The sequence below is a fragment of the Coregonus clupeaformis genome, chromosome 8 (genome assembly GCF_020615455.1).
Source record: "Coregonus clupeaformis isolate EN_2021a chromosome 8, ASM2061545v1, whole genome shotgun sequence".
NCBI lineage: Eukaryota > Metazoa > Chordata > Actinopteri > Salmoniformes > Salmonidae > Coregonus > Coregonus clupeaformis.
Genome location: NC_059199.1, coordinates 16,122,929 through 16,147,164, shown reverse-complemented (window position 1 = coordinate 16,147,164; position 24,236 = coordinate 16,122,929). Strand labels below are relative to the sequence as shown.

The window sequence follows — 24,236 nt, the reverse complement described above, 5'->3', positions numbered from 1 at the left end:
TGAGGGAAGGAACAATGGAGTCCCGGGCACCTGTTTCCGGCAGGGCTTTAATGCGGAGTGCACACTGTCATCCACTATGTGTTAGCATACTGCTTCCTGTGGTGAAGGGGGCAGTGGCTCCTGCTGAACTCTCCCACCCTCTGTCACCCTCAGTTCCTGCTCTGTGATGGGCTTGTGGCAGGCAGAAGGACCTTATGATCTCATCATTTGTGGCACCCTTTTCCTATACAGTGCACTACTTTTGACCAAGCCCTAGTTTGACCAGAGCCCTGGTCAAAAGTAGTGCACTATAGGGGATGGAGCGCTATTTCGGATGCAACCTGTGTCTGAAAACAGAATACTAGCTGCCCAATCCTTTTTTCCGCCTTCCTTGATTCCTCTCAAAGCTCATTGGAGGACGAGGTCTGACGGAGGGACCTTAGATCCACTCCTCCAATGCGCTCCTTTGAGAGTAATTGAGGAAACATGGATGGAGGATGCATTACGTTTGCAGACACAGCCATTGTCTGTGAGGGAACGGTGGCGAGGAGAAGAGGCAGTTAGAGAAACGTTGGAAATGAGAGGGGACTTTCTAACCCCTCCCCCCAGCCTTTCCAGAAACGAGATAATCACTGACATGACATGGCCTACCGTCTGTAAATCAACAGACATTTCATCTGGTGACCCATATTAGTTCTTGACACTGTCAGCATCCTCACACATGTCAGTGCTTGTATCACACGTTACTATCAATTCATCATTCATTCTATGCTCCATAGCCAGCGCTGACTATTCTGTTACACATTTTTTCTATCACTTTGACACATTTTTCAGATGTAAGTGGTATATTTAAAAAACTCTAAGTACAAAATTCTAAACTGATAACACTACCCACTGTGCAAAAACTGGTTTAATCAACGTTGTTTCCATGTCATTTCAACAAAAAAATCTATGTGATGATGTTGAATCAATGTGGAAAACTGACTAGATTTGCAAAAAGGTCATCAATTGAAGGGAATTGTGTCTTTTTTTCACCCAACTTTTAACCTAAATCCAATGACATGGTGACCAACTGTAAATCAAAATTAGACGTTGAACTGATGTCTGTGCCCAGTGGGTAGTAATGTCCCCTATCTTATGATCAGAACCTTTAATTGTGCATTTATTGGGGTTTCACACATCTTTAACCCCTGAGACATACAGTGGGGAGAACAAGTATTTGATACACTGCCGATTTTGCAGGTTTTCCTACTTACAAAGCATGTAGAGGTCTGTAATTTTTATTATAGGTACACTTCAACTGTGAGAGACGGAATCTCAAACAAAAATCCAGAAAATCACATTGTATGATTTTTAAGTAATTAATTTGCATTTTATTGCATGACATAAGTATTTGATACATCAGAAAAGCAGAACTTAATATTTGGTACAGAAACTGTATGCAATTACAGAGATCATACGTTTCCTGTAGGTCTTGACCAGGTTTGCACACACTGCAGCAGGGATTTTGGCCCACTACTCCATACAGACCTTCTCCAGATCCTTCAGGTTTCGGGGCTGTCGCTGGGCAATACGGACTTTCAGCTCCCTCCAAAGATTTTCTATTGGGTTCAGGTCTGGAGACTGGCTAGGCCACTCCAGGACCTTGAGATGCTTCTTACAGAGCCACTCCTTAGTTGCCCTGGCTGTGTGTTTCGGGTCGTTGTCATGCTGGAAGACCCAGCCACGACCCATCTTCAATGCTCTTACTGAGGGAAGGAGGTTGTTGGCCAAGATCTCGTGATACATGGCCCCATCCATCCTCCCCTCAATACGGTGCAGTCGTCCTGTCCCCTTTGCAGAAAAGCATCCCCAAAGAATGATGTTTCCACCTCCATGCTTCATGGTTGGGATGGTGTTCTTGGGGTTGTACTCATCCTTCTTCTTCCTCCAAACACGGCGAGTGGAGTTTAGACCAAAAAGCTCGATTTTTCTCATCAGACCACATGACCTTCTCCCATTCCTCCTCTGGATCATCCAGATGATCATTGGCAAACTTCAGACGGGACTGGACATGCGCTGGCTTGAGCAGGGGGACCTTGCGTGCGCTGCAGGATTTTAATCCATGACGGCGCAGTGTGTTACTAATGGTTTTCTTTGAGACTGTGGTCCTAGCTCTCTTCAGGTCATTGACCAGGTCCTGCCGTGTAGTTCTGGGCTGATCCCTCACCTTCCTCATGATCATTGATGCCCCACGAGGTGAGATCTTGCATGGAGCCCCAGACCGAGGGTGATTGACCGTCATCTTGAACTTCTTCCATTTTCTAATAATTGCGCCAACAGTTGTTGCCTTCTCACCAAGCTGCTTGCCTATTGTCCTGTAGCCCATCCCAGCCTTGTGCAGGTCTACAATTTTATCCCTGATGTCCTTACACAGCTCTCTGGTCTTGGCCATTGTGGAGAGGTTGGAGTCTGTTTGATTGAGTGTGTGGACATGTGTCTTTTATACAGGTAACGAGTTCAAACAGGTGCAGTTAATACAGGTAATGAGTGGAGAACAGGAGGGCTTCTTAAAGAAAAACTAACAGGTCTGTGAGAGCCGGAATTCTTACTGGTTGGTAGGTGATCAAATACTTATGTCATGCAATAAAATGCAAATTAATTACTTAAAAATCATACAATGTGATTTTCTGGATTTTTGTTTTAGATTCCGTCTCTCACAGTTGAAGTGTACCTATGATAAAAATTACAGACCTCTACATGCTTTGTAAGTAGGAAAACCTGCAAAATCGGCAGTGTATCAAATACTTGTTCTCCCCACTGTACATACAAAAAAGTTTTCCATGAAATACCATGAGCACATTTTGTTTAGTCGCCAATACATCATCACCATTTAGTCATTCTTTCTACCATTTAATCAATAGCAAAAAAAGATATACATTTCAAAACTGTTCTTTTTGAAGTGCTGAAAAAAATAAATAGTAGATGGTAAATAAAATTGTCCATACCGTATTTGACTAGAACTTGACATGCAATTTTTTTTATATAATTCTATCCAATGGCAGGTTGTGTGTATGTTGAGAAATATGTCAGTCTTACAGTTTCATTATCCTTATACAGTACATATGTAGGACAAATATTGTAGAAATGTAAAAAAAAATATGTAGCACAGTGTTGTATGCCATTTCTGCCCCATGCAACATTGTACAAGATCACTTTTTTTTTTACTTGACTTGTCAACTGATACAGCATCGCCTGTCTCTCTGCTTGAAATTCATCAGCTTACAGTGTATGAAATTCAGATAATAAGTGGAATATATTGTTATATACAACCCAGGTATTTCACCAGTGCATTTGTACACTACACTATAATTATAAATGGTAGCACATAGAGTGACACTTTCCAGTTTGTCCTATTGAAGCACACTGGGTGATGGAGAATGGGAATGTATGATTAGGTTTTACCTTCCAACATAAATTAATGTCAAATTGATACATTTAGATAAAATATAAAAATGAACAGTATTCAGCAGTACCCTTTTAGTCAGTCAACTTCGGTCTAACATGCTATGGGGAGCCGCACTCTCGCGACTTCGGCTGAAGGAACTACAACTCACGCCTTACAAGGCCAATGAAATCCGTGCCTTGCTGGAAGCCCTGCCTTCCACAGGTGATAAGCGTGAGGCTCGGATCAATTCTTTCAATTTATTCCACTCTTTACCTCGGTGTGAACAGGAACGATTCACGCTACTAAAACAAACAATTGGAAACGAGACACTGGGCGAAAAGGGTCCATATCAGGGGATATCTTTACATGACAAGTTTTTGATATTCTAGAGAATACAGACCATTTCCAACGCATATTTTGTGGATTTGCGCCATATCCTGACAAATTCTGAATCCAGATGTGTCTTTAAGACAAACATTCCCTGGACAGTTTATTAGGTTATTAACCATCTAGTCACGGGTCGGATCCCCCTTTGCCTCCAGAACAGACAGAATTCTTTGGGGCATTGATTCTACAAGGTGTCGGAAACGTTCGTTGCTCAATTGGTATCAAGGGACCTAACGTGTGCCTGGAAAACATTCCCCAAATCCTGACTCTGTCATCAGCATGACGCAACAGGAACCAGCATTCGTCAGACCAGGCAATATTTTCCCACTCCTAAATGTTCCAGTGTTGGAAATCGCGTGCCCAGTGGAGCCGCTTCTTCTTGTTTTTAGCTGATAGGAGTGGAACACGGTATGGTCGTCTGCTGCAGTAGCCCATTTGTGACTAGGATCGACGAGATGTGCGTTCCGAGATGCCGTTCTGCACACCACTGTTGTATTGCGCCGTTATTTGTCTGTTTCTGGCTGGCCTGTTAGCTTGCACAATTCTTGCCATTATCCTTCAACCTCTCTTATCAACGAGCTGTTTTCTCCCACTGGATGTTTTTTTGTTTTTACATTCTCTGTAATCCCTAGACACTGTCGTACATGAAAAGCCCAGGAGGGAAGCCGTTTCTCAGATACTGGATCTGGCGTGCCTGGCACCGACGATCATACAACGCTGAAAGCTTCGGTCACTCGTTTTTCCCATTCAAACGTTCAATCATACAATAACTGAATGCCTCGATGCCTGTCTGCTTGCTTTATATAGCAAGCTACGGCCACATGGCTCACTGTCTGTAGGAGCGATCAACTTTCGTGAAGGGGTGGTGTACCTAATAAAATGGCTGGTGTGTATATGATATTGGGGTTACTCTGAATGTCACACATGGACATTTACTACGGCCGGATATGGACTCATTCAATATCCTGAGATATGTGACATCCTGTTTTCTCTCTTCATGTTGACAAATACTGACTGTATACATCGCATATCTGTGTTTTCTCAGCACATTCAAGATATGAAGCTATATTGATTCCAGATATGCTTCTCTTGGCTGAGGTCCATATCTGGATCTTGATATGCTTTTTGATATGAAATCAAATATAAAATCAATATTTTTCTTTCATGCACAAGCATTTTTGGATTCCCTCTGGATATCATAGATGGTATGGCAAGATATTGACTCATTAGATATCCTGAGATAGGCCTATGTGGACATCTTATTTTCTCTATAGACATACACATATGCTCTTGACTGAGGTCCATATCAGGATCTTGACAATTTCTGATTTTTATTTAAGTTCAGGACATGCTCAATAATTTGACAAATATTAAATACATATCATTCTTTTAGACACTAGCTATAATTGTTGTATTCCCTCTGGAGAAAGGCGCATGAAAACCGCAAGCTAAAAGCACTGTAACTGGTAGCCTAGCAACAAGAATGACCTATTTTCTGCTGTGGAGTTCCAACTGTCATTTTTTTATTTGGGCGCCACAAATGAGTGTCTAAACAGTGTGTGGTCGAACTGACAACTGGAGAAACACAGAAGTGAGAAGCTGTTCAGAAAATACCAACATAAATGAATGCTAAAGTGAGTAGCTAATTTGAGATGTTTTATTTATCTTAGTAACTAGAATCAAGAACGGAAGCTAATTTGGCCAGCAGCCAGTAGGGCTAGCTAGCTAAGCTTGATAGGGGGGTAAAAGCTAACGGGTAGCCTAGCTAGCTAACAAATAACGAAATTGCCTTCCCTCCAGGGATTTATGTTTTACCCCCATCAAGCCTCAAGGTGACAGCTAATGTTTTAAAACGTTTAGGCATATTTTGTATTACTAGTTAATATAAGATAGCTTGCGAACTAACTTAGCTAGCTAGCTAACCAGCAACTTGGCTAGCTAGCTAGCTTGTTCCAGTTAGTCGTCATGAATGAAGCATGTAGAGTAGCGGTAGTGGTATGGTTATGTGAAATAATAATATTTTCTTGCAATATCAACACAATTTTGATTAACGATTTATGAATTGACAGTTTGGAGTGGATCAATGACCAACACTACCACCACATTGGGTCTGGACTGCGAGGGACCGCCGTTGATGACCCAATCTACACCCATCGCATCCATCGTCCCTAACAAACAGCGCAGGCAGGGGTATTGATGGTGTGCAACTTCTATTTTCTGTTAAATAAATTAAATACATTTTTAGCAAAGATTGGCCTACGTTTGCATCTTTACAGAAAACGTGGTGTGATTGGAGCTCTGGCACATACTGCGTACAAACTCCCTGGAAAGACGTGTAGCATTCTTGAGGAAGCTTGGAATTACCGATGGCGACATCCCTTTCCCGGAATGCCGGTACCTTGGCTGGGACCGAGGTGCAGAAAGCGGAAATGGATTAGGTGGTCGTAGCAAATGTCTTGTCTGCCTGGGCGTGGGGTATGCGGTGGCTGCCTGCGCCCAACCCGGCTCCTGTGCGCTCTGTAGCTGGTTACGAGAGGCTACTTGAAGAGAGAGGGCGGCCAGGTTTGGTGGGTACCCCCCGCTGCCTATGTCTGCCTAAGCACTGCTTGCCTCTCTTCCCAGACTTGTTGATGAAGGGTCCAGTCCCATCTCAGTGATATGGTCCTACGTGGAATTTCGGGACCAGGCTAGCTAAATGAGTGCTGCATAGCGTGCTAGCCAGGTTGGCTAACTCGCCGAGGTGAGCTAGCTATTGCTAGCTATTCCTGCCTCCCCACGGTGGAGTTGCTGGGGTAGCTCTCTTGTTTAGTATATGTAGCGTTAGGTTGCTTGGTTATTCTAAATGGACCATGCTGTGGTCAAAGAGGCTAGCTAGCCTAGCCTATACGAAAAAGCCACCTGGCTAACGTCGGCTAGCATGCTTAGCTTCTGGCCAGTGAAACTCACTAGCTTTCCCCCACCGTTATGGCAACCCCATTCCTATTTTCAGTTCCTGGAGTTGGAGGGAGTGAAGGAAACAGGGTTTGCGTGCACCTCTGATGAAGAAGTCACCCCCCAAGCACTTGGTTGGGGTAACCAGTGTGCCCCTCCGCAAAAACATTACTGTGACAACAGTGCCCCCACATTTGGCAAACCGGGTTCTACGTCAGCCATTGCCAGAACTCCCTGTGCCCGTAAAGGGGCCGGGCTTCATGCAAGCTATACAGTCTCGCAGAAGCACAAGGTATGTTGGAAGCTTGTCCATGTTTGATGTTGCCTCCTCTGTTACTCCGCATTCCACGGTGTTCACAGGGTTCAAGGGGTATATCAATCTCCCCAGGGTGAAAGTGACAAGTTGGGTCACTGTCCACAAGGGGGCACCCCTTCCTCATATCCCCCATAGGTGGCTCAGTACTGGGATTCTTTGCTGATTCCTACCTGTAGCTCAGTAGTTCCTATGAGGTGTCTAGTGATACAGGTTATGGGCTCTATAGGCGATGACTTGTTGTTACCGGAGTCGAGGGAACGAGCAGGGTTGGACATGACCACGCTATTATCCCACACGCAGTCTCTATGGTTCAAATGAGCCCCCAAAAGAGCTGTCTGTGTTCATCTCAACGCTTTTCATTCCTGGTAATTAGATTCAATTACGAATTGCCCATGTCTGTTACAACAGAAGGGGTCCGTTTTTCAGAGTTGTCTGTCCCATTCCCAGCTAGGTTACAAGGCGCTTTGTCGGTCGGTAGGGTAACCTCCACGATAACGTTTTTTCCACGGTCCAGTGCTGTGTGCCAGCCAGTTACCGGAACACATCGTACTGCTGAGTTCCACAGTGTTCACGGGTGTTAAAAGTGTTGTGTCCTGTATGTGAGTTCGATGAAAAGTGTTCCTTCTCCACACACGGTTGTCAAGAGTGGTGGAAATGGAAGAAGAACTAATCTCTCCCAGTCCACAAGGTGGCATCCCGCCCTTTCAGATGGCACTTCACGGGAGTCTCGCTGTCTGCTCCGACCAACAGTGATGTCAGGGTACAGGCTACAATTTGTTGTGTCCCCCACGCTTCTGCAGCTTCATCACGCTGACTGTTCCCGAGACCTCAGTGCCCATTTTGAGGGAGGAATATCCTCCCGTATCCAGCAGCGGGCAATCCGAGTGGTTCCTATGTCAAAAATCCGTGACTGCTGGATCTTCGACTTTGCCTCCCATTCTAGACTCAGCAAGCACCTCAGTCTACAAATTCAGAATGCTCAAGAGCCGTTGGTGGCAGCGGAGTCAAGGGGGCAAGCAGTGTTACACACATCCATACTACTGTCCCATATTCAGACTCTAGGCTTCATAAGAAACCAGAAAAAGAGCTGTCTGACTCTCAGCGCATTCCGTTTCTGGGTCTGGAGCTAGACTCACTCGCGTATCACGCTTTTCTATCCCCACGGAGGGTGTCCGGGTTCGGGATCTGCTTTGCCAAATTTTGTCTGGGTCACACAATGCTTTATCGCCAGTGCCTATGCCTACTAGGGATGATGGCTTCTGTGAAGGAAGTCGTTCCCGTGGGACTATTGTTGATATGGCCCTTCCAACGCTAGCCACTCACCTGGACACATCTCACAGTCTAAGTCGGTCACTTCGGGTGTCCCTGTCAGGCCTACGGGCCATGGCCCAGTGGTGGGACCCTCTGCTATTGTCAGGGGGCTCCCATGGGCTGAGTTGTATCCTGCAAGGTGATCACGACAGACGCATCCCCCCCGAGGGTGGGGTGCGCTGTACGAAGGCAACTCAATTTGGGTGGTTTGGATACTGGTGAGGAGCGCACCATATTTCAATTACCCAGAATATCTGGTGCTCAAGCGCTTCCCCCTGTTTTTGTAGGGCCGGCTTGTGCTGGTCAGAACCAACAATATGTCAGTGGTGGCGGGTATCAACAGATGGGGAGAGACTGTCTCTCTCCCTCCTAACCTTGACTCGCTCCCTATCGCTGGGCAGCAGTGCGCACATGCTTTTGCTTTGGGCAACGCATGTCTCCGGTTGCCTCAACTCGGATGCAGATATTTTAACCAGGTGGGACCCTCTCTCTCAGGAGTGGAGGCTCTCCCAGATATTTGAAATGTTCTGCAGGGCCAAAGTAGATCTCTTTGCGTCAAAATAAAATGTGCTGTCTATTTCTCTCGATGAGGGACCCGAGTGCCCCGTTGGGAATGGACACTGGCGATTCTTGTGGCTCCCCATTGGCCCAGGCAGCCTTGGTTAGCGCAGATCATTCACATTTTAGGCGGGGACCCATGGAAACTCCCGTTGCACAGGGATCTGTTGTCCCAGGTTTGGCAAGCGAGGCCAGAGATTTGGTTCCTATGGGCCTGGCCCCTAAAAGGGCCAATCTGATGACTAGAGGTTTACCTCCGAATGTTATTGCTACCATTCAGTCTGCAAGGGCGCCCTCCATGAGAGGGCTGTATGCGTATAAGTGGCAAGCGTTTGAGCTCTGGTGCCAAGATATAGGACTTGTTCCTTTTCAGTGCTCTGTGTATTCTCCACTTTAAAAGTGTACATGGCTGCATCTCAGCGAGTCATGTGGAAATTGACTGAACCTCACCGGGGGCTCACCCCCTGGTGGTGTGGTTCCTGAAAGGTCTACATCATCTCAGACTGGTCTCTAAACCTATTGCGCCCACATGGGACTTGTCGCTGGTTTTGGAGGCACTGTGTGCTTCCCCCTTTCAGCCTCTGGAGTCGGTGGATCTGAAGATCCTCTCCTACAAAACTTCACTGCTCAGCACTGTGGTCTCGACTAAACGTGTTGGCGACCTCCACGCGTTATCCGTACACCCTTCCTTTACTCAATTCGCCCCAGGTGACTATGGTGACGTTGTGTCCAAATGCGGCCTTCACCCCGAAAGTCATGGCTATGTCCTACAAGTCCTTAGCTTTTGAGCTATTTCCCTTTTGAAGAGCAACAGAGGATACATGCCTTGTGTCTGATGCACGTTTTACCCACGTACACTACCGGTCAAAAGTTTTACAACACCTACTCATTCAAGGGTTTTTCTTTATTTTTACTATTTTCTACATTGTAGAATAATAGTGAAGACATCAAAACTATGAAATAACCCATATGGAATCATGTAGTAACCAAAAAAGTGTTAAGCAAATTAAAATAGATTTTATATTTGAGATTCTCCAAATAGCCACCATTTGCCTTAATGACAGCTTTGCACACTCTTGGCATTCTCTCAACCAGCTTCATGGAATGCATTTCAATTAACAGGCCTTCTTAAAGTTAATTTGTGGAATTTCTTTCCTTCTTAATGCGTTTGAGCCAATCAGTTGTGTTGTGACAAGGTAGTGGGGTATACAGAAGATAGCCCTATTTGGTAAAAGACCAAGTCCATATTTTGGCAAGAACAGCTCAAATAAGCAAAGAGAAATGACAGTCCATCATTACTTTAAGACATGAAGGTTAGTCAATACGGAACATTTCAAGAACTTTTAAAGTTTCTTCAAGTGCAGTTGCAAAACCCATCAAGCGCTATGATGAAACTGGCTCTCATGAGGACCGCCACAGGAAAGGAAGACCCAGAGTTACCTCTGCTGCAGAGGATAAGTTCATTAGAGTTACCAGCCTCAGAAATTGCAGGCCAAATAAATGCTTCACAGAGTTCAAGTAACAGACACATCTCAACATCAACTGTTCAGAGGAGACTGCGTGAAGCAGGCCTTCATGGTCGAATTGCTGCAAAGAAACCACTACTAAAGGACACCAATAATAAGAAGAGACTTGCTTGGGCCAAGAAACAGGTTTAGTAGTTATCAGTTGTGTGCAGTTTGATGAAGTGATAGTTAATTGTGTGTTAACAAATTACAAGAAAATCAAAAGTCAAGTGAATATATAATTTTTAAAAGCAGATACCTATATTGAATATCTATTCAAATTGAAAGACTGATTTGGCACAGTGAATTTGTTTGTTGTACTTAGTCAATTGAAAATGTGCTCAGAGTTTTGAAACATGAGCCATTTTGATGATGTGTTTGTATTTTTGTGCTTAGAGTTTTGAAATGTACCACATCCCAGCAAAAATTTAACAAACAAAAAACGGATAGAAAAAAATATAGAAAAAAACTGTAATTGCACTGCTCATTGTATTGCCAGTCCGATAGAGTTGAGGTTGGGGCCAATTGGCATAGGTGAAAATGTACATTATTTTTCTGGGAGGCAAATCAACTTGTTGGTTGTGATGTTGTAGAAGTGTGTGTGTGTGTGTACCCAATAGCACAGGACACAATGGGCTGAGTTACCTGCAACATGAGTTCAAGTGTGCTTTCACTTCCCTCTAGCGTTGGTTTCAGTTTGTTGGTAAAACTGCACTTTAAAGTCACAACTAAACTCGGTTAACCCCATAGAGAATGATAGAGGACTGTAGTGCCCAAAAGCCTGTTTTAACATGGGCAGCGTCATTGAGGAATTTCACTAAGTAGTCAACTGGGTGGGACTTCCTATGGGTTAAGGAAGGATCACATAATTCCATCCAGGTCATCAGGAGCGATCAGCCAATGAATTATACTAATGGGCAAAGATTACACAACTGCAGTTGGCAGTAAATAGCCAATCTTGGCTTTATACCTGTTCAAACAACACACTCCAGGTGGCAGTATGCACCCTTTCAGTTTGTTTACCAACTCATAGAGGTAGTAGAAAAATAGAATGGACTACTTAAAAATGGAGATGGCCTCAATGGTGCTGCCCGTGTGCTCACAGATGCCATAATGGGACTAATACAATGATGAGTCCTCTATCATTCTTTATTGTTAACCCAGAACTAAAGTGATTCCTCTGGTTGGTTGGCCATTCCTATGGGGGAAATTAATGTGGAAAGAATGGGGTTTTGGGATATACGCCGAAAATAAGGTCTGAGGTTAAGGCTTAGGATATATTATTTGTTTTGTTCTATAAGATAATATCAGTCAGTTAACATGACCTTTATAAATTATGAAGCCTTTTTGTGCTTGTTTTGATTACATGTTAGCTGATGAAGATTATATCATATAACAAAATATATAAGATCTAAGGTGGGATTCTTACCAACTTCAATGACTAATTTATCCGATCAGGGGAAAAAACATCACAAAATTAACTGGGAATACATTACATAGGATGAAGAAACAATACTCCGAGCCGCAGCTCCATACTACTTGTCAGACATAGGGAGTTGATACTATACTATATACTCGTTAGGTACTATATTTATTGAATATTATATGAATCCTATAAATTAAAATGGGCAATTTGGGTGCAATCGATTCGTTTAATTTCTCAGAGATCAAGTTACATTTCAACAAAATAATGTTGCAGGAATGCTAATCTTATCTGTTTCTAACAACAGAAACAATTTCAGAACAATCTGAGATGGTGGGTGTCAAAATCCTTTCTTGTTATTTTTTAGGTGGAATGACCCTGCAGTATTTTACTTTATGAGGGGTTAAATGCTTGGCTCAAGGCCACAGCAGCAGGAGGTACAATACATTGGATCAGAGACCAGCAGCCCTCCGTTGTCAATACCAGTGATAATAATGAATTGTATTTTGTGAAGTGGTTCCTTGCATCATAGAACAGTGACTTGAGCTGTCAGACAAGTAAAAAGATCAGTCCTACTTCTCAGACTAATGGCTAAAAAAGTTAATGTCAAGCCCTGAACAATGTTTCTAGCCACAGCTCAGCCACAAGCAGCGACCCAGTAGGACTTGACAGAAGCCTACCATTGGGATCCCAACCCACCATTGGATTCAAGCCCACCATCGGATCCCAACCCACCATTGGATCCCAGCCCACCATTGCAGAAACAATATTCTAAACCCAGCACCACGTCCAGAAAAACTCACCGTAAGGAACTCTTAACCGATTAAAATGAATATACAGATTCACACGGGAGAGAAATCCTTTAGCTGTGGTGACTGTGGGAAAAGTTTCAATCAGAAGGGACACCTGAACTTGCACATATGGATTCACACAGGAGAGAAACCCTTTAGCTGTGATGACTGTGGGAAAAGCTTCAGTCAGAAAGTGTATCTGCTGAAGCATGTGAGTAAAGTCCACAAAGAAAGAAAACAGAATGAAAACTGAAAGAAGAAAGAAAATTAGGACAAAGAGATGTTCTGTCAGAAGGACTAAAAGGGCAGGATGTGGATTTTGATTTGATTTGATTTATTAGGATCCCCATTAGCCGACGCCAACGGCGACAGCTAGTTTTACTGGGGTCCCACACATAACGAAAAAGACATTACAGACAACAGACTACAATTTACATATATTTAAAAACATTAACATGTAGTGTGTGTGTGTGTGTGTGTGTGTGTGTGTGTGTGTGTGTGTGTGTGTGTGTGTGTGTTTGCATCTATCGGTTACAAATGTCAGTACATACACACAACAAGTAGGTCACATGGGGGAGAGGCGTTGTGCCGTGAGGTGTTGCTCTATTTGTTTTTTGAAACCAGGTTTGCAGTTCACTTGCGCTACATAAAATGGAAGGGAGTTCTGTGCACTCATGGCTCTGTATAATACTGTACGTTTCCTTGAATTTGTTCTGGACCTGGGGACTGTGAAAAGACCCCTGGTGGCATGTCTGGTGGGGTAAGTGTGTGTCAGTGCCGTGTGTATGTTGACTATGCAAACAATTAGGAATTTCCAACACATTAATCTTTCTTATAAAAACAAGAAGTGATGCAGTCAGTCTTTCCTCAATTCTTAGCCAAGAGAGACTGGCATGCATAGTATTAATATTAGCCCGCTGATTACAATGAAGAGCAAGACGTGCCGCTCTGTTCTGGGCCAGCTGCAGCTTAACTAGGTCTTTCTTTGCAGCACTTGACCATATGAATTGACAATAATCAAGATAAGATTAAACTAGAGCTTGCAGGACTTAATTTGTGGATTGTGGTGTCAAAAAAGCAGAGCATCTCTTTATTACAGGCAGACCTCTCCCCATCTTTACAACCATTGAATCTGTATATTTTGACCATAACAGTTTACAACCTAAGGTAACACCAAGTAATTTAGTCTCCTCAACTTGTTCAACAGCCACACCATTCACTACCAGATTCAGCTGAAGTCTAGAATTCAGGGAATGATTTGTACAAAATACAATGCTCTTAGTTTTAGAGATGTTCTGGACCAGTTCCAATTCCATTCCAAAACAGACTGCAACTCTTTGTTAAGGGTTTCAGTGACTTCATTTGCTGTGGTTGCTGATGCGTATATGCCTATATGGTTTTGGAATGTCTCTCAGGGTGATGAGAGAATGGTCTGACTGATGTTATTGATAAATTCAAAATATACTTTCCAGAAAATATCTCCTTGCATTTGTGTTCAGTGTTTCTGAAATGTGTTGACCTAATGCTGCTCATTCATGATATTTATTTAATAATTTGGGAAGTAATGATATACAGTTCACTCCTGACGAAGAATTAATTATCCCAGATCATCCTATATTTATGATAACCACCGTTTGTCTGCATGTTTCTTTCTGATGGTCTGTCAGCTACCTTGCACAGCAGTAAACCCCTATCCACCTGGTGGCGCTGTTCTGTGTTTCTGGGTTCGCCACCACGACAACACGGAAGTAGAATCGGAGACGACTTTGATTTTGCGTTCCTTCTGTGGAGTAAAGACCCACTGACCGAACTGAATACACTATCCAACTTTCATTCGACTAAAAATGTCTAAACTACAGTCGTTTCGTGTGTTTTTAAATGAGTACTTAGCTACGGCTTTTGTGAAGATTTTCGGGGCAGTTGAGAAAACGGTGGCGGAGTACCAGGAGGAGAATGATCGGCTACGGAGACTGCTGCGGTTCATACCGGAGATACAACTATGTAGAATAGGTTTGTATGTACAGCAAGGTTCTTATGTAGAACAATGAAGCTTCTAGCTGCGAATGTGTAGCTTATATAAGCTATGAGATGAAATAAACCATTGAATAAATTACACATTCTTAGGTATGAATAAAGGCGCTCTGTAGAGGAGTCATAGGTAACTGAATATTTAAGTATATCGTCCCAGTCGGTATTACATGTTGACTACGGGCACGCGCATATTGATTTTGTCCATCCACACCAGATGCGATCAGGACACAGCAGGTTCAAAACTATTTTAATTTGGGGACAGGTCGAAACACATGAAACATTCATGGACATTTAGCTACCTAGAGTGCTGTTGCTAACTAATTTGACCTGGGATATGAACATTAGGTTGTTAATTTACCTGAAATGGACTTGGGCTATACATGTAGTGTGTCTGAAAGTGGGCATGGCGATCAACTGAAGTGGGTGTATGGAAAGCGAATCAGCAGATTTGTTGCCTCAAGTAAGACCATTTTGCGTGGCTGATTGGGCTGCAGGAGGAATCGGTAAGCCGGTGTAGCATTTTAGCTAAACCGCCCTAACCCTTTTCTATGTGAGGAACGCTCAACTCCGTTCACTTATATTGAGGCGGAGTTGAGTATTCATAAGTTGTCGCGCGATTTCTAGCAACAACATTGAGTCACCATCAGTCGATACTTGTAAAAATGTCAATTCTGAAAACATGTTTTTAGACATGTTAGCAAATCTATTGAAAATGAAAAAAATATATATTCATTTACATACGGTAAGTATTCACAACCCTGAGTCAACTTTGTAGAAGCACCTTAGGCAGCGATTACAGCTGTGAGACTTTCTGGGCTAGTCTCTAAGAGCTTTCCACAGCTGGATTGTGCAACATTTGCCCATTATTCTTTTGAAAGTTCTTCAAGCTCTGTCAAATTGGTTGTTGATCCGGTACACAATTGGCCCAGCGTCGTCCGGGTTAGGGGAGGGTTTGGCCTGCTGGGATGTCCTTGTCCCATCGCGCTCTAGTGACTCCTTGTGGCGGGCCGGGCACATGCACACTGACTTCAGTCACCAGCTGTATGATGTTTCCTCTGACACATTGGTGCGGCTGGCTTCCAGGTTAAGCGAGCAGTGTGTCAAGAAGCAGTGCGGCTTGGTAGGGTCGTGTTTCGGAGGACGCATAGAACTCGACCTTTGCCTCTCCCGAGTCTGTATGGGAGTTGTAGCGATGGGACAAGACTGTAACTACCAATTGGATATCATGAAATTGGGGTAGAAAAAATCGTTGCTAGACAACCATTTTCAGGTCTTGCCCTAGATTTAAGTCAAAACTGTTACTCGGCCATTCAGGAACATTCAGTCTTCTTGGTAAGCAACTCAAGTGTAGATTTGGCCTTGTACTTTATGTTATTGTCTTGCTGAAAGGTGAATTCATGATGCAGCCACCACTATGCTTGAAAATATGGAGAGTGGTACTCCGTAATGTGTTGTATTGAATTTGCCCAAACATAACACTTTATATTCAGAACAAAAAGCTTTGCAAATTTTTTTGCAGTATTACTTTAGTGCCTTGTTGCAAACAGGATGCATGTTTTGGAATATGTGTATTCTGTACAGGCTTCCTTCTTTTCACTCTGTCATTTAGGTTAGTATTGTGGAGTAACTACTATATTGTTGATCCATCTTCCGTTTTCTCCTATCACAGCCATTAAACTCTGGAACTGTTTTAAAGTCACCATTGGCCTCATGGTGAAATCCCTGAGCGGTTTCCTTCCCTCTCCGGCAACTGAGTTAGGAAGGACGCCTGTATCTTTGAAGGGACTGGGTGTATTGATACACCATCCAAAGTGTAATTAATAACTTCACTATGCTCAAATGGATATTCAATGTTTGCTTTTTTTATGTTTACCCATCTACCAAGAGGTGCCCTTTTTTGCGAAGCATTGGAAAACCTCCCTGGTCTTTGTGGTTGAATCTGTGTTTGAAATTCACTGTTCGACTGCGGGACCTTACTGATAATTGTATGTATGGGGTACAGAGATGAGATAGCCATTCAATAATCATGTTAAACACTATTATTGCACACAGTGAGTCCATGCAACTTATTATGTGACTTGTTAAGCACATTTTTACACCTGAACTTATTTAGGCTTGCCATAACAAGGGGGTTGAATACTTATTTACTCAAGACATTTCAGCTTTTCATTTTAAATTAATTTGTTTAAAAAATAATCTAAAACCATAATTCCACTTTGACATCATGGGATATTGTGTGTGACCGAAAATCTAAATGTAATCCATTTTAAATTCAGACTGTAACAACAAAATGTGGAAAAAGTCAAGGGGTGTGAATACATTCTGAAGGCATTGTAAGTGATTGATAGTTGGTATTCAGCCTTATTTACTTTGAAGAACTATTGAAATAGGGATTTCATCAGACAGCATTGTCATTAGTTCTATAGAGATGAGATGATGACTTGGAATTACACAATAGTCATCAAATAAAACAAATGTAATATACACAACAACTGAAGTATTTTATTAAAGTAAGGTGATGTGAATAAAGAAGTAATGGGCCATCATGGGACTTTTATTAATTGTTTTATTCTGTGTTGTTACAGCATTCAACCTACATAATGCATAGTGTATTTAACGTAAAAAAATATAACCAAAATCGAAAACTGTGATTTTTTTTCTTCCATAATCGAGCCGAAATCAAACCGACCTCAAAAAGCACTAATCGCTCAGCACTATGACTTACTGACTTAAATTGTTGTGCATCATGGGAAAGCTCTGGGTAGAATCCTGCACGGGTCAGTTTTCTGTAGCCGCACCCGCCTCACGCCGGCCACATCAATTCCGAGCGCCACCAGACATCAGGACAGATTTTTCTCCGCAACCTGACCCACCTGCATAGAATTGTTCTGAGAGCTGATCTATGACCCGCCAAATAACATACATTTATTTAATAGTTTTTATGACTTCAGAGTAGTAGGCTATTGTTCCCCTCCCTGCATGAATACATTTGTCTGCGTGTCTGTTCAACATTTTTATAAAAGGAAACCATGCCATGAATTAAGAACAATATATTTTTTATGAGATGCAGCACAATCACTCTAGAAAAAAATGGGCTTCTAATTACCCTTCTTACCTAATGAAAGCCTATAGCCGACAAAACAAAGCCTTTACATTCAATATTGTTTAGATAATCAAATCGTTTAACTGAAACTTAAATAAACAATTCCCAATTCAATATCGGTTGCAGAAATACACTTATTTTGTAGACTATAGGCATACTGAAACTTTTTTACCAGCCTATGGTCTAAATGAACGAAAGCCTGAATTAACGTAATAATTAACTGATAATAAATTGAATTAGCCTATTGTCAACAACTAACTGCTTGCACTTTTTGCAGGCTGTGTATCTATCTACTGGGTTGTTGTCCTTGTCCACAATGACTCCAAAATCCTTCCACACCAAACCGGGGATTTCACTCGCGCAGCACCTGTTCCCACTATGGTGTATTTCATAGCCTTTCTTTTTATTTCTCCGGTTACATTAGCCATTTTCACTTGAGCTAGGCTATCCAGGGAAAGTAGGTTAGACTTGGCAACATATTCTTAGGTGGGGGGATGAAACAAGTTTCAACACCACACAAATAATGGAGAGTTCTCTGATCCACTGGGTGCGTGGCTGGTAGCCTATATGTCTGCCTCACCGCTCACAGAATGGAATTCGCAACACAACAAGCTCCTCGGTTTGTAAAAAATATATTATCTTGATCTAAAACTTTTCCGACCCGCATTATAATGGTTCTGAACCGCAAGCCGACCCGCGGGTTGAAAAAAGTATTTAATTCCACCCGCCAGCGGATTTATTTGCAGGTAAACCGCAGGGAACCTTAGATATCCAACCCGATGCAGGACTCTAGCTCTGTGCATCATCTTTCAGGTGAATTTTTCTCTGTTGTGGGCCTTTAAATAGTTGTCTGCGTCACACACGCAAAAAAAGGGTAATTGTTCACTCAGGCATGTCTAAAGACTGTATAAAGGTAACCTCTGTTCCTCCTCTCCTACCCTCCAGACTCCCTCCAGTCCTCTCTCGCTGTCTCTGGAGAGGAGGTTCCCCCTGAGCAGCAGCACTGTGAGCAGGAGTGGAGCCCCAGTCTGGGGCAGGAGGACCCAGAGCCCACACAGATTAAAGAGGAACAGGAGGAACTTGAGACCAGTCAGGAGGAAGAGGGGCTTCAAGGGCTCTTAGATACCAAAGACTCCATATTCACTCCTTCCTGTGTGAAAAGTGAATGTGATCAGGAGGACCCACTTCACGAAGCCGTACTAACTGATTACCCCCCTCTCAGTCGACTGAAAATGTCAAAACTACAGTCGTTTCATGTGTTTTTAAATGAGCGTTTAACGGCGTCTGCTGCTGTGGAGATTTTCGGGGCAGTTGAGAAAACGGTAGCGGAGTACCAGGAGGAGAATGATTGGCTAAGGAGACTGCTGCGGATCAAACCGGAGATAAAATTATGTAGAATAGGTTTGTATTTACACTGGGTGGCCAGTTTATTAGGTACACCCTCTAGAACAGCGTCTGACCCCGTTTGCCTTTTTGTTTGTCGCACCATTCTCGGTAAACTCTAGACACTGTCATGCGTGAAAAGTCTAGGAGGCCAGCCGTTTCTGAGATACTGGCACCGGTACGCCTGGCACTGACGATCATACCACGCTCGAAGTTGCTTAGGTCTCGTTTTGCCCATTCTAACGTTCAATTGAACACTAACTGAATGCCTGTCTGCCTGCTTTATTTAGCAAGCCACGGCCACGTGACTCACTGTCTGTAGGAGCTAACCATTTTCATGAATGGGGTGGTGTACCTAATAAACTGGCCACTGAGTATCTAGCTACTTTTCTACTCAATTAATAAACTGTTTAGGCTTTCTGTGATCACCATTTCAACAATTTTAAGAAGTAGTTTTTTAACGCTTACCGTGAATGGATGAAAATAGCACCGATTTGCCAATGCTTTCCCTTGCTTGGACAGCAGCGTCACACATTTTTCCATTGACAAATGTTGAATAAAATTATATTTGAATTTACTCTGATTATTTTCCGGAAAGTTGGTCCTTATGTTGCCCTTCTGACTCCACTGTATTTTGGGGTGATATGAAAAAGTAAAGTTTCGAAGGTTTCCAAAACCGTATGGAAAGTAAGGATTATTAACAGTTAGAGAGAGTATCGGGACTTTTATACACATTGGCTTACATAGTATGGAATTGACATGAGAACCCAAGCCTGAGAGTGCGTGTGTGAATGACAGCCAATACAATAGCTAGATATCTGCACTCAGGCATGTCTAAAGGCTGTATAGATGCATGAATATAATTCAAGTGTTCTATTTAATTCTCTGGTATAAAGGTAACCTCTGTTCCTCCTCTGCTACCCTCCAGACTCCCTCCAGTCCTCTCTCGCTGTCTCTGGAGAGGAGGTTCCCCCTGAGCAGCAGCACTGTGAGCAGGAGTGGAGCCCCAGTCTGGAGCAGGAGGACCCAGAGCCCACACAGATTAAAGAGGAACAGGAGGAACTTGAGACCAGTCAGGAGGAAGAGCGGCTTCAAGGGCTCTTAGATACCAAAGACTCCATATTCACTCCTTCCTGTGTGAAAAGTGAATGTGATCAGGAGGACCCACTTTGGTCCTTGACTCTTCCCCAAACCCAGACTGTGGAGAACAGAGAGAGTGACTCTAAACCAGTAGATCTTAAACCTTTTGGCACTTTGACTCATCTAAAGGGTCTCAACATTCCCTGTGACCCTCCAGATAATCAAAACAATGTCTCTAGCCACAGCTCAGCCGTAAGCAGTGACCCAGTAGGACTGGACAACAGCCCACCATTGGATCACAACCCACCATTGGATCACAACCCACCATTGGATCCCAGCCCACCATTGCAGAAACATTGTTTGAAACCCAGCATCACATCTAGAAAAATTCACAGCTGCCATGACTGTGGTGAAACATTTGATTTGAAAGCTGACATGCAGAGACATGTGACTCTCACCAAGAAGAGACCCATTGAATGCCACAAAAAATGCTACAACTCCACCTGTAAACGGAATCCCGTGGAGAAATCCTGTACCTGCCCCGTTTGTTGCAAGACCTTGAATTACAAAAGATATCTGTCCAAGCACATAAAGAATCACACAGGAGAGAAACCATTTAGCTGTGGTGACTGTGGGAAAAGCTTCAATCGAAGGTGGAACCTAACCATGCACGAACTGACTCACACAGTTGAGAAACCATTTAGTTGTGGTGACTGTGGGATAAGCTTCAAACGGAAGGGGCACCTAACCAGGCATAAACTGATTCACACAGGTGAGAAACGTTTTAGCTGTGATGACTGTGGGATAAGCTTCAGTCTCAAGGATAACTTAACCAGGCATAAACTGATTCACACAGGAGAGAAATCTTTACGCTGTGATGACTGTGGGAAAAGCTTCAGTTTCAAGAAGAATCTAACAATGCATAAACTGATTCACACAGGAGAGAACCCATTTAGCTGTAATGACTGTGGGGAAAGCTTCAGTCTCATGAAGAATCTATCCATGCATAAACTGATTCACACAGGAGAGAACCCATTTAGCTGTGATGACTGTGGGATTAGCTTCAGTCTCAAAAAGAACTTAGTCAGGCATAAACGGATTCACACAGGAGAGAAACCATATAGCTGTGATGACTGCGGGAAAAGCTTCAGTCGGAAAGGAGACCTAGGGAAGCATGTACGGACTCACACAGGAGAGAAACCATTTATCTGTGGTGATTGCGGGAAAAGCTTCAGTCAGAATGGAGACCTACGGAAGCATGAACGGATTCACACAGGAGAGAAACAATTTAGCTGTGGTGATTGTGGGAAGTGCTTCAATCAGAAGGGAAACCTAACCAATCATATTCGGACTCACACAGGAGAGAAACCGTTTAGCTGTGGTGACTGTGGGAAAAGCTTCAATGTCAGGGGGAACCTAAATGCTCATAAACTGACTCACACAGAAGAGAAACAACATGGCCGCTCAGTCTGGTGAAAGTTTCACTAAGAAGACTAATCTGCTGAACATTTTAACATTTTAAAAGCATGTAAAAACAACATCCACAAAGAAAGAAAACAAGACAAATAAAGAAATGTTGTACACAGACACAGAGAGTGGACTAAGCAGAGAAAAATGGCATTGTGAGTGCAGCTGAACGCTTTTTGAGACTCAGTGATTTTACAGCAGAGGCCTTGGAATGTTCCGCCCTCACAGGCCCCTGAGTCTGTAGGGATGTGATTTGAATTGGAATGTGAGAAGTGGGATGGTTTTTTAATGTCTTTTTTTTTTACTGTCGTTTTTTCTATTGTTCACTACCCTGTAAAGTAGCTGGCAGCAATATACAGTGCGTTCGGAAAGTATTCAGACCTCTTGACTTTTCCACATTTTGTTACGTTACAGCCTTATTCTAAAATGTATTACATTATTTTTTCCCCTCGTCATCTACATACCCCATAGTGACAAAGCGAAAACAGGTTTTTAGAAGTTTTTGCAAACGTATTCAGACCCTTTGTTATGAGACTCGAAATTGAACTCAGGTGCATCCTGTTTCCATTGATCATCCTTTATGTTTCTACAACTTGATTGGCGTCCACCTGTGGTAAATTCTATAGAAATAGAATGACAATTTAAATTTGAAATATTTGCATCACAATACCTGGCAGCCATTGCAGGTGTACCATAACGAGGGGTTCCTGTGTTTGCAGGAATTGCAGGCACAATTCTAAAAACCGGTTTTTGCTTTGTCATTATGGGGTATTGTGTGGAGATTGGGGGGGAAACAATTTAATCAATTTTAGAATAAGGCTGTAACGTACAGTGGGGAAAAAAAGTATTTAGTCATCCACCAATTGTGCAAGTTCTCCCACTTAAAAAGATGAGAGGCCTGTAATTTTCATCATAGGTACACGTCAACTATGACAGACAAATTGAGATTTTTTTCTTCCAGAAAATCACATTGTAGGATTTTTAATGAATTTATTTGCAAATTATGGTGGAAAATAAGTATTTGGTCACCTACAAACAAGCAAGATTTCTGGCTCTCACAGACCTGTAACTTCTTCTTTAAGAGGCTCCTCTGTCCTCCACTCGTTACCTGTATTAATGGCACCTGTTTGAACTTGTTATCAGTATAAAAGACACCTGTCCACAACCTCAAACAGTCACACTCCAAACTCCACTATGGCCAAGACCAAAGAGCTGTCAAAGGACACCAGAAACAAAATTGTAGACCTGCACCAGGCTGGGAAGACTGAATCTGCAATAGGTAAGCAGCTTGGTTTGAAGAAATCAACTGTGGGAGCAATTATTAGGAAATGGAAGACATACAAGACCACTGATAATCTCCCTCGATCTGGGGCTCCACGCAAGATCTCACCCCGTGGGGTCAAAATGATCACAAGAACGGTGAGCAAAAATCCCAGAACCACACGGGGGGACCTAGTGAATGACCTGCAGAGAGCTGGGACCAAAGTAACAAAGCCTACCATCAGTAATACACTACGCCGCCAGGGACTCAAATCCTGCAGTGTGAGACGTGTCCCCCTGCTTAAGCCAGTATATGTCCAGGCCCGTCTGAAGTTTGCTAGAGTGCATTTGGATGATCCAGAAGAGGATTGGGAGAATGTCATATGGTCAGGTGAAACCAAAATAGAACTTTTTGGTAAAAACTCAACTCGTCGTGTTTGGAGGACAAAGAATGCTGAGTTGCATCCAAAGAACACCATACCTACTGTGAAGCATGGGGGTGGAAACATCATGCTTTGGGGCTGTTTTTCTGCAAAGGGACCAGGACGACTGATCCATGTAAAGGAAAGAATGAATGGGGCCATGTATCGTGAGATTTTGAGTGAAAACCTCCTTCCATCAGCAAGGGCATTGAAGATAAAACGTGGCTGGGTCTTTCAGCATGACAATGATCCCAAACACACCGCCCGGGCAACGAAGGAGTGGCTTCGTAAGAAGCATTTCAAGGTCCTGGAGTGGCCTAGCCAGTCTCCAGATCTCAACCCCATAGAACATCTTTGGAGGGAGTTGAAAGTCTGTGTTGCTCAGCGACAGCCCCAAAACATCACTGCTCTAGAGGAGATCTGCATGGAGGAATGGGCCAAAATACCAGCAACAGTGTGTGAAAACCTTGTGAAGACTTACAGAAAACGTTTGACCTGTGTCATTGCCAACAAAGGGTATATAACAAAGTATTGAGAAACTTTTGTTATTGACCAAATACTTATTTTCCACCATAATTTTCAAATAAATTCATTAAAAATCCTACAATGTGATTTTCTGGAATTTTTTTTCTCATTTTGTCTGTCATAGTTGACGTGTACCTATGATGAAAATTACAGGCCTCTCTCATCTTTTTAAGTGGGAGAAACTTGCACAATTGGTGGCTGACTAAATACTTTTTTTCCCCACTGTATAGGCTACCTACCGCACATTACACAAGACAGAATAACACATAAGCCCATACAGTAGATCACAGGAGGCTGCTGAGGGGAGGACGGCTCATAATAATGGCTGGAACGGAGT

General features: G+C 43.0%; 1 protein-coding gene across 1 annotated transcript; it reads left to right on the top strand.

The window, feature by feature from the left end:
• Positions 1-18,766: 18,766 nt before the first annotated feature.
• Positions 18,767-22,105, top strand: LOC121572105 (gastrula zinc finger protein XlCGF57.1-like). Its single transcript, XM_041884023.2, has 2 exons — positions 18,767-19,163; positions 20,074-22,105. Exons 1-2 carry the CDS (start codon positions 18,995-18,997, stop codon positions 21,699-21,701), a joined length of 1,797 nt encoding a protein of 598 aa, XP_041739957.2. The 5' UTR covers positions 18,767-18,994; the 3' UTR covers positions 21,702-22,105.
• Positions 22,106-24,236: the final 2,131 nt, after the last annotated feature.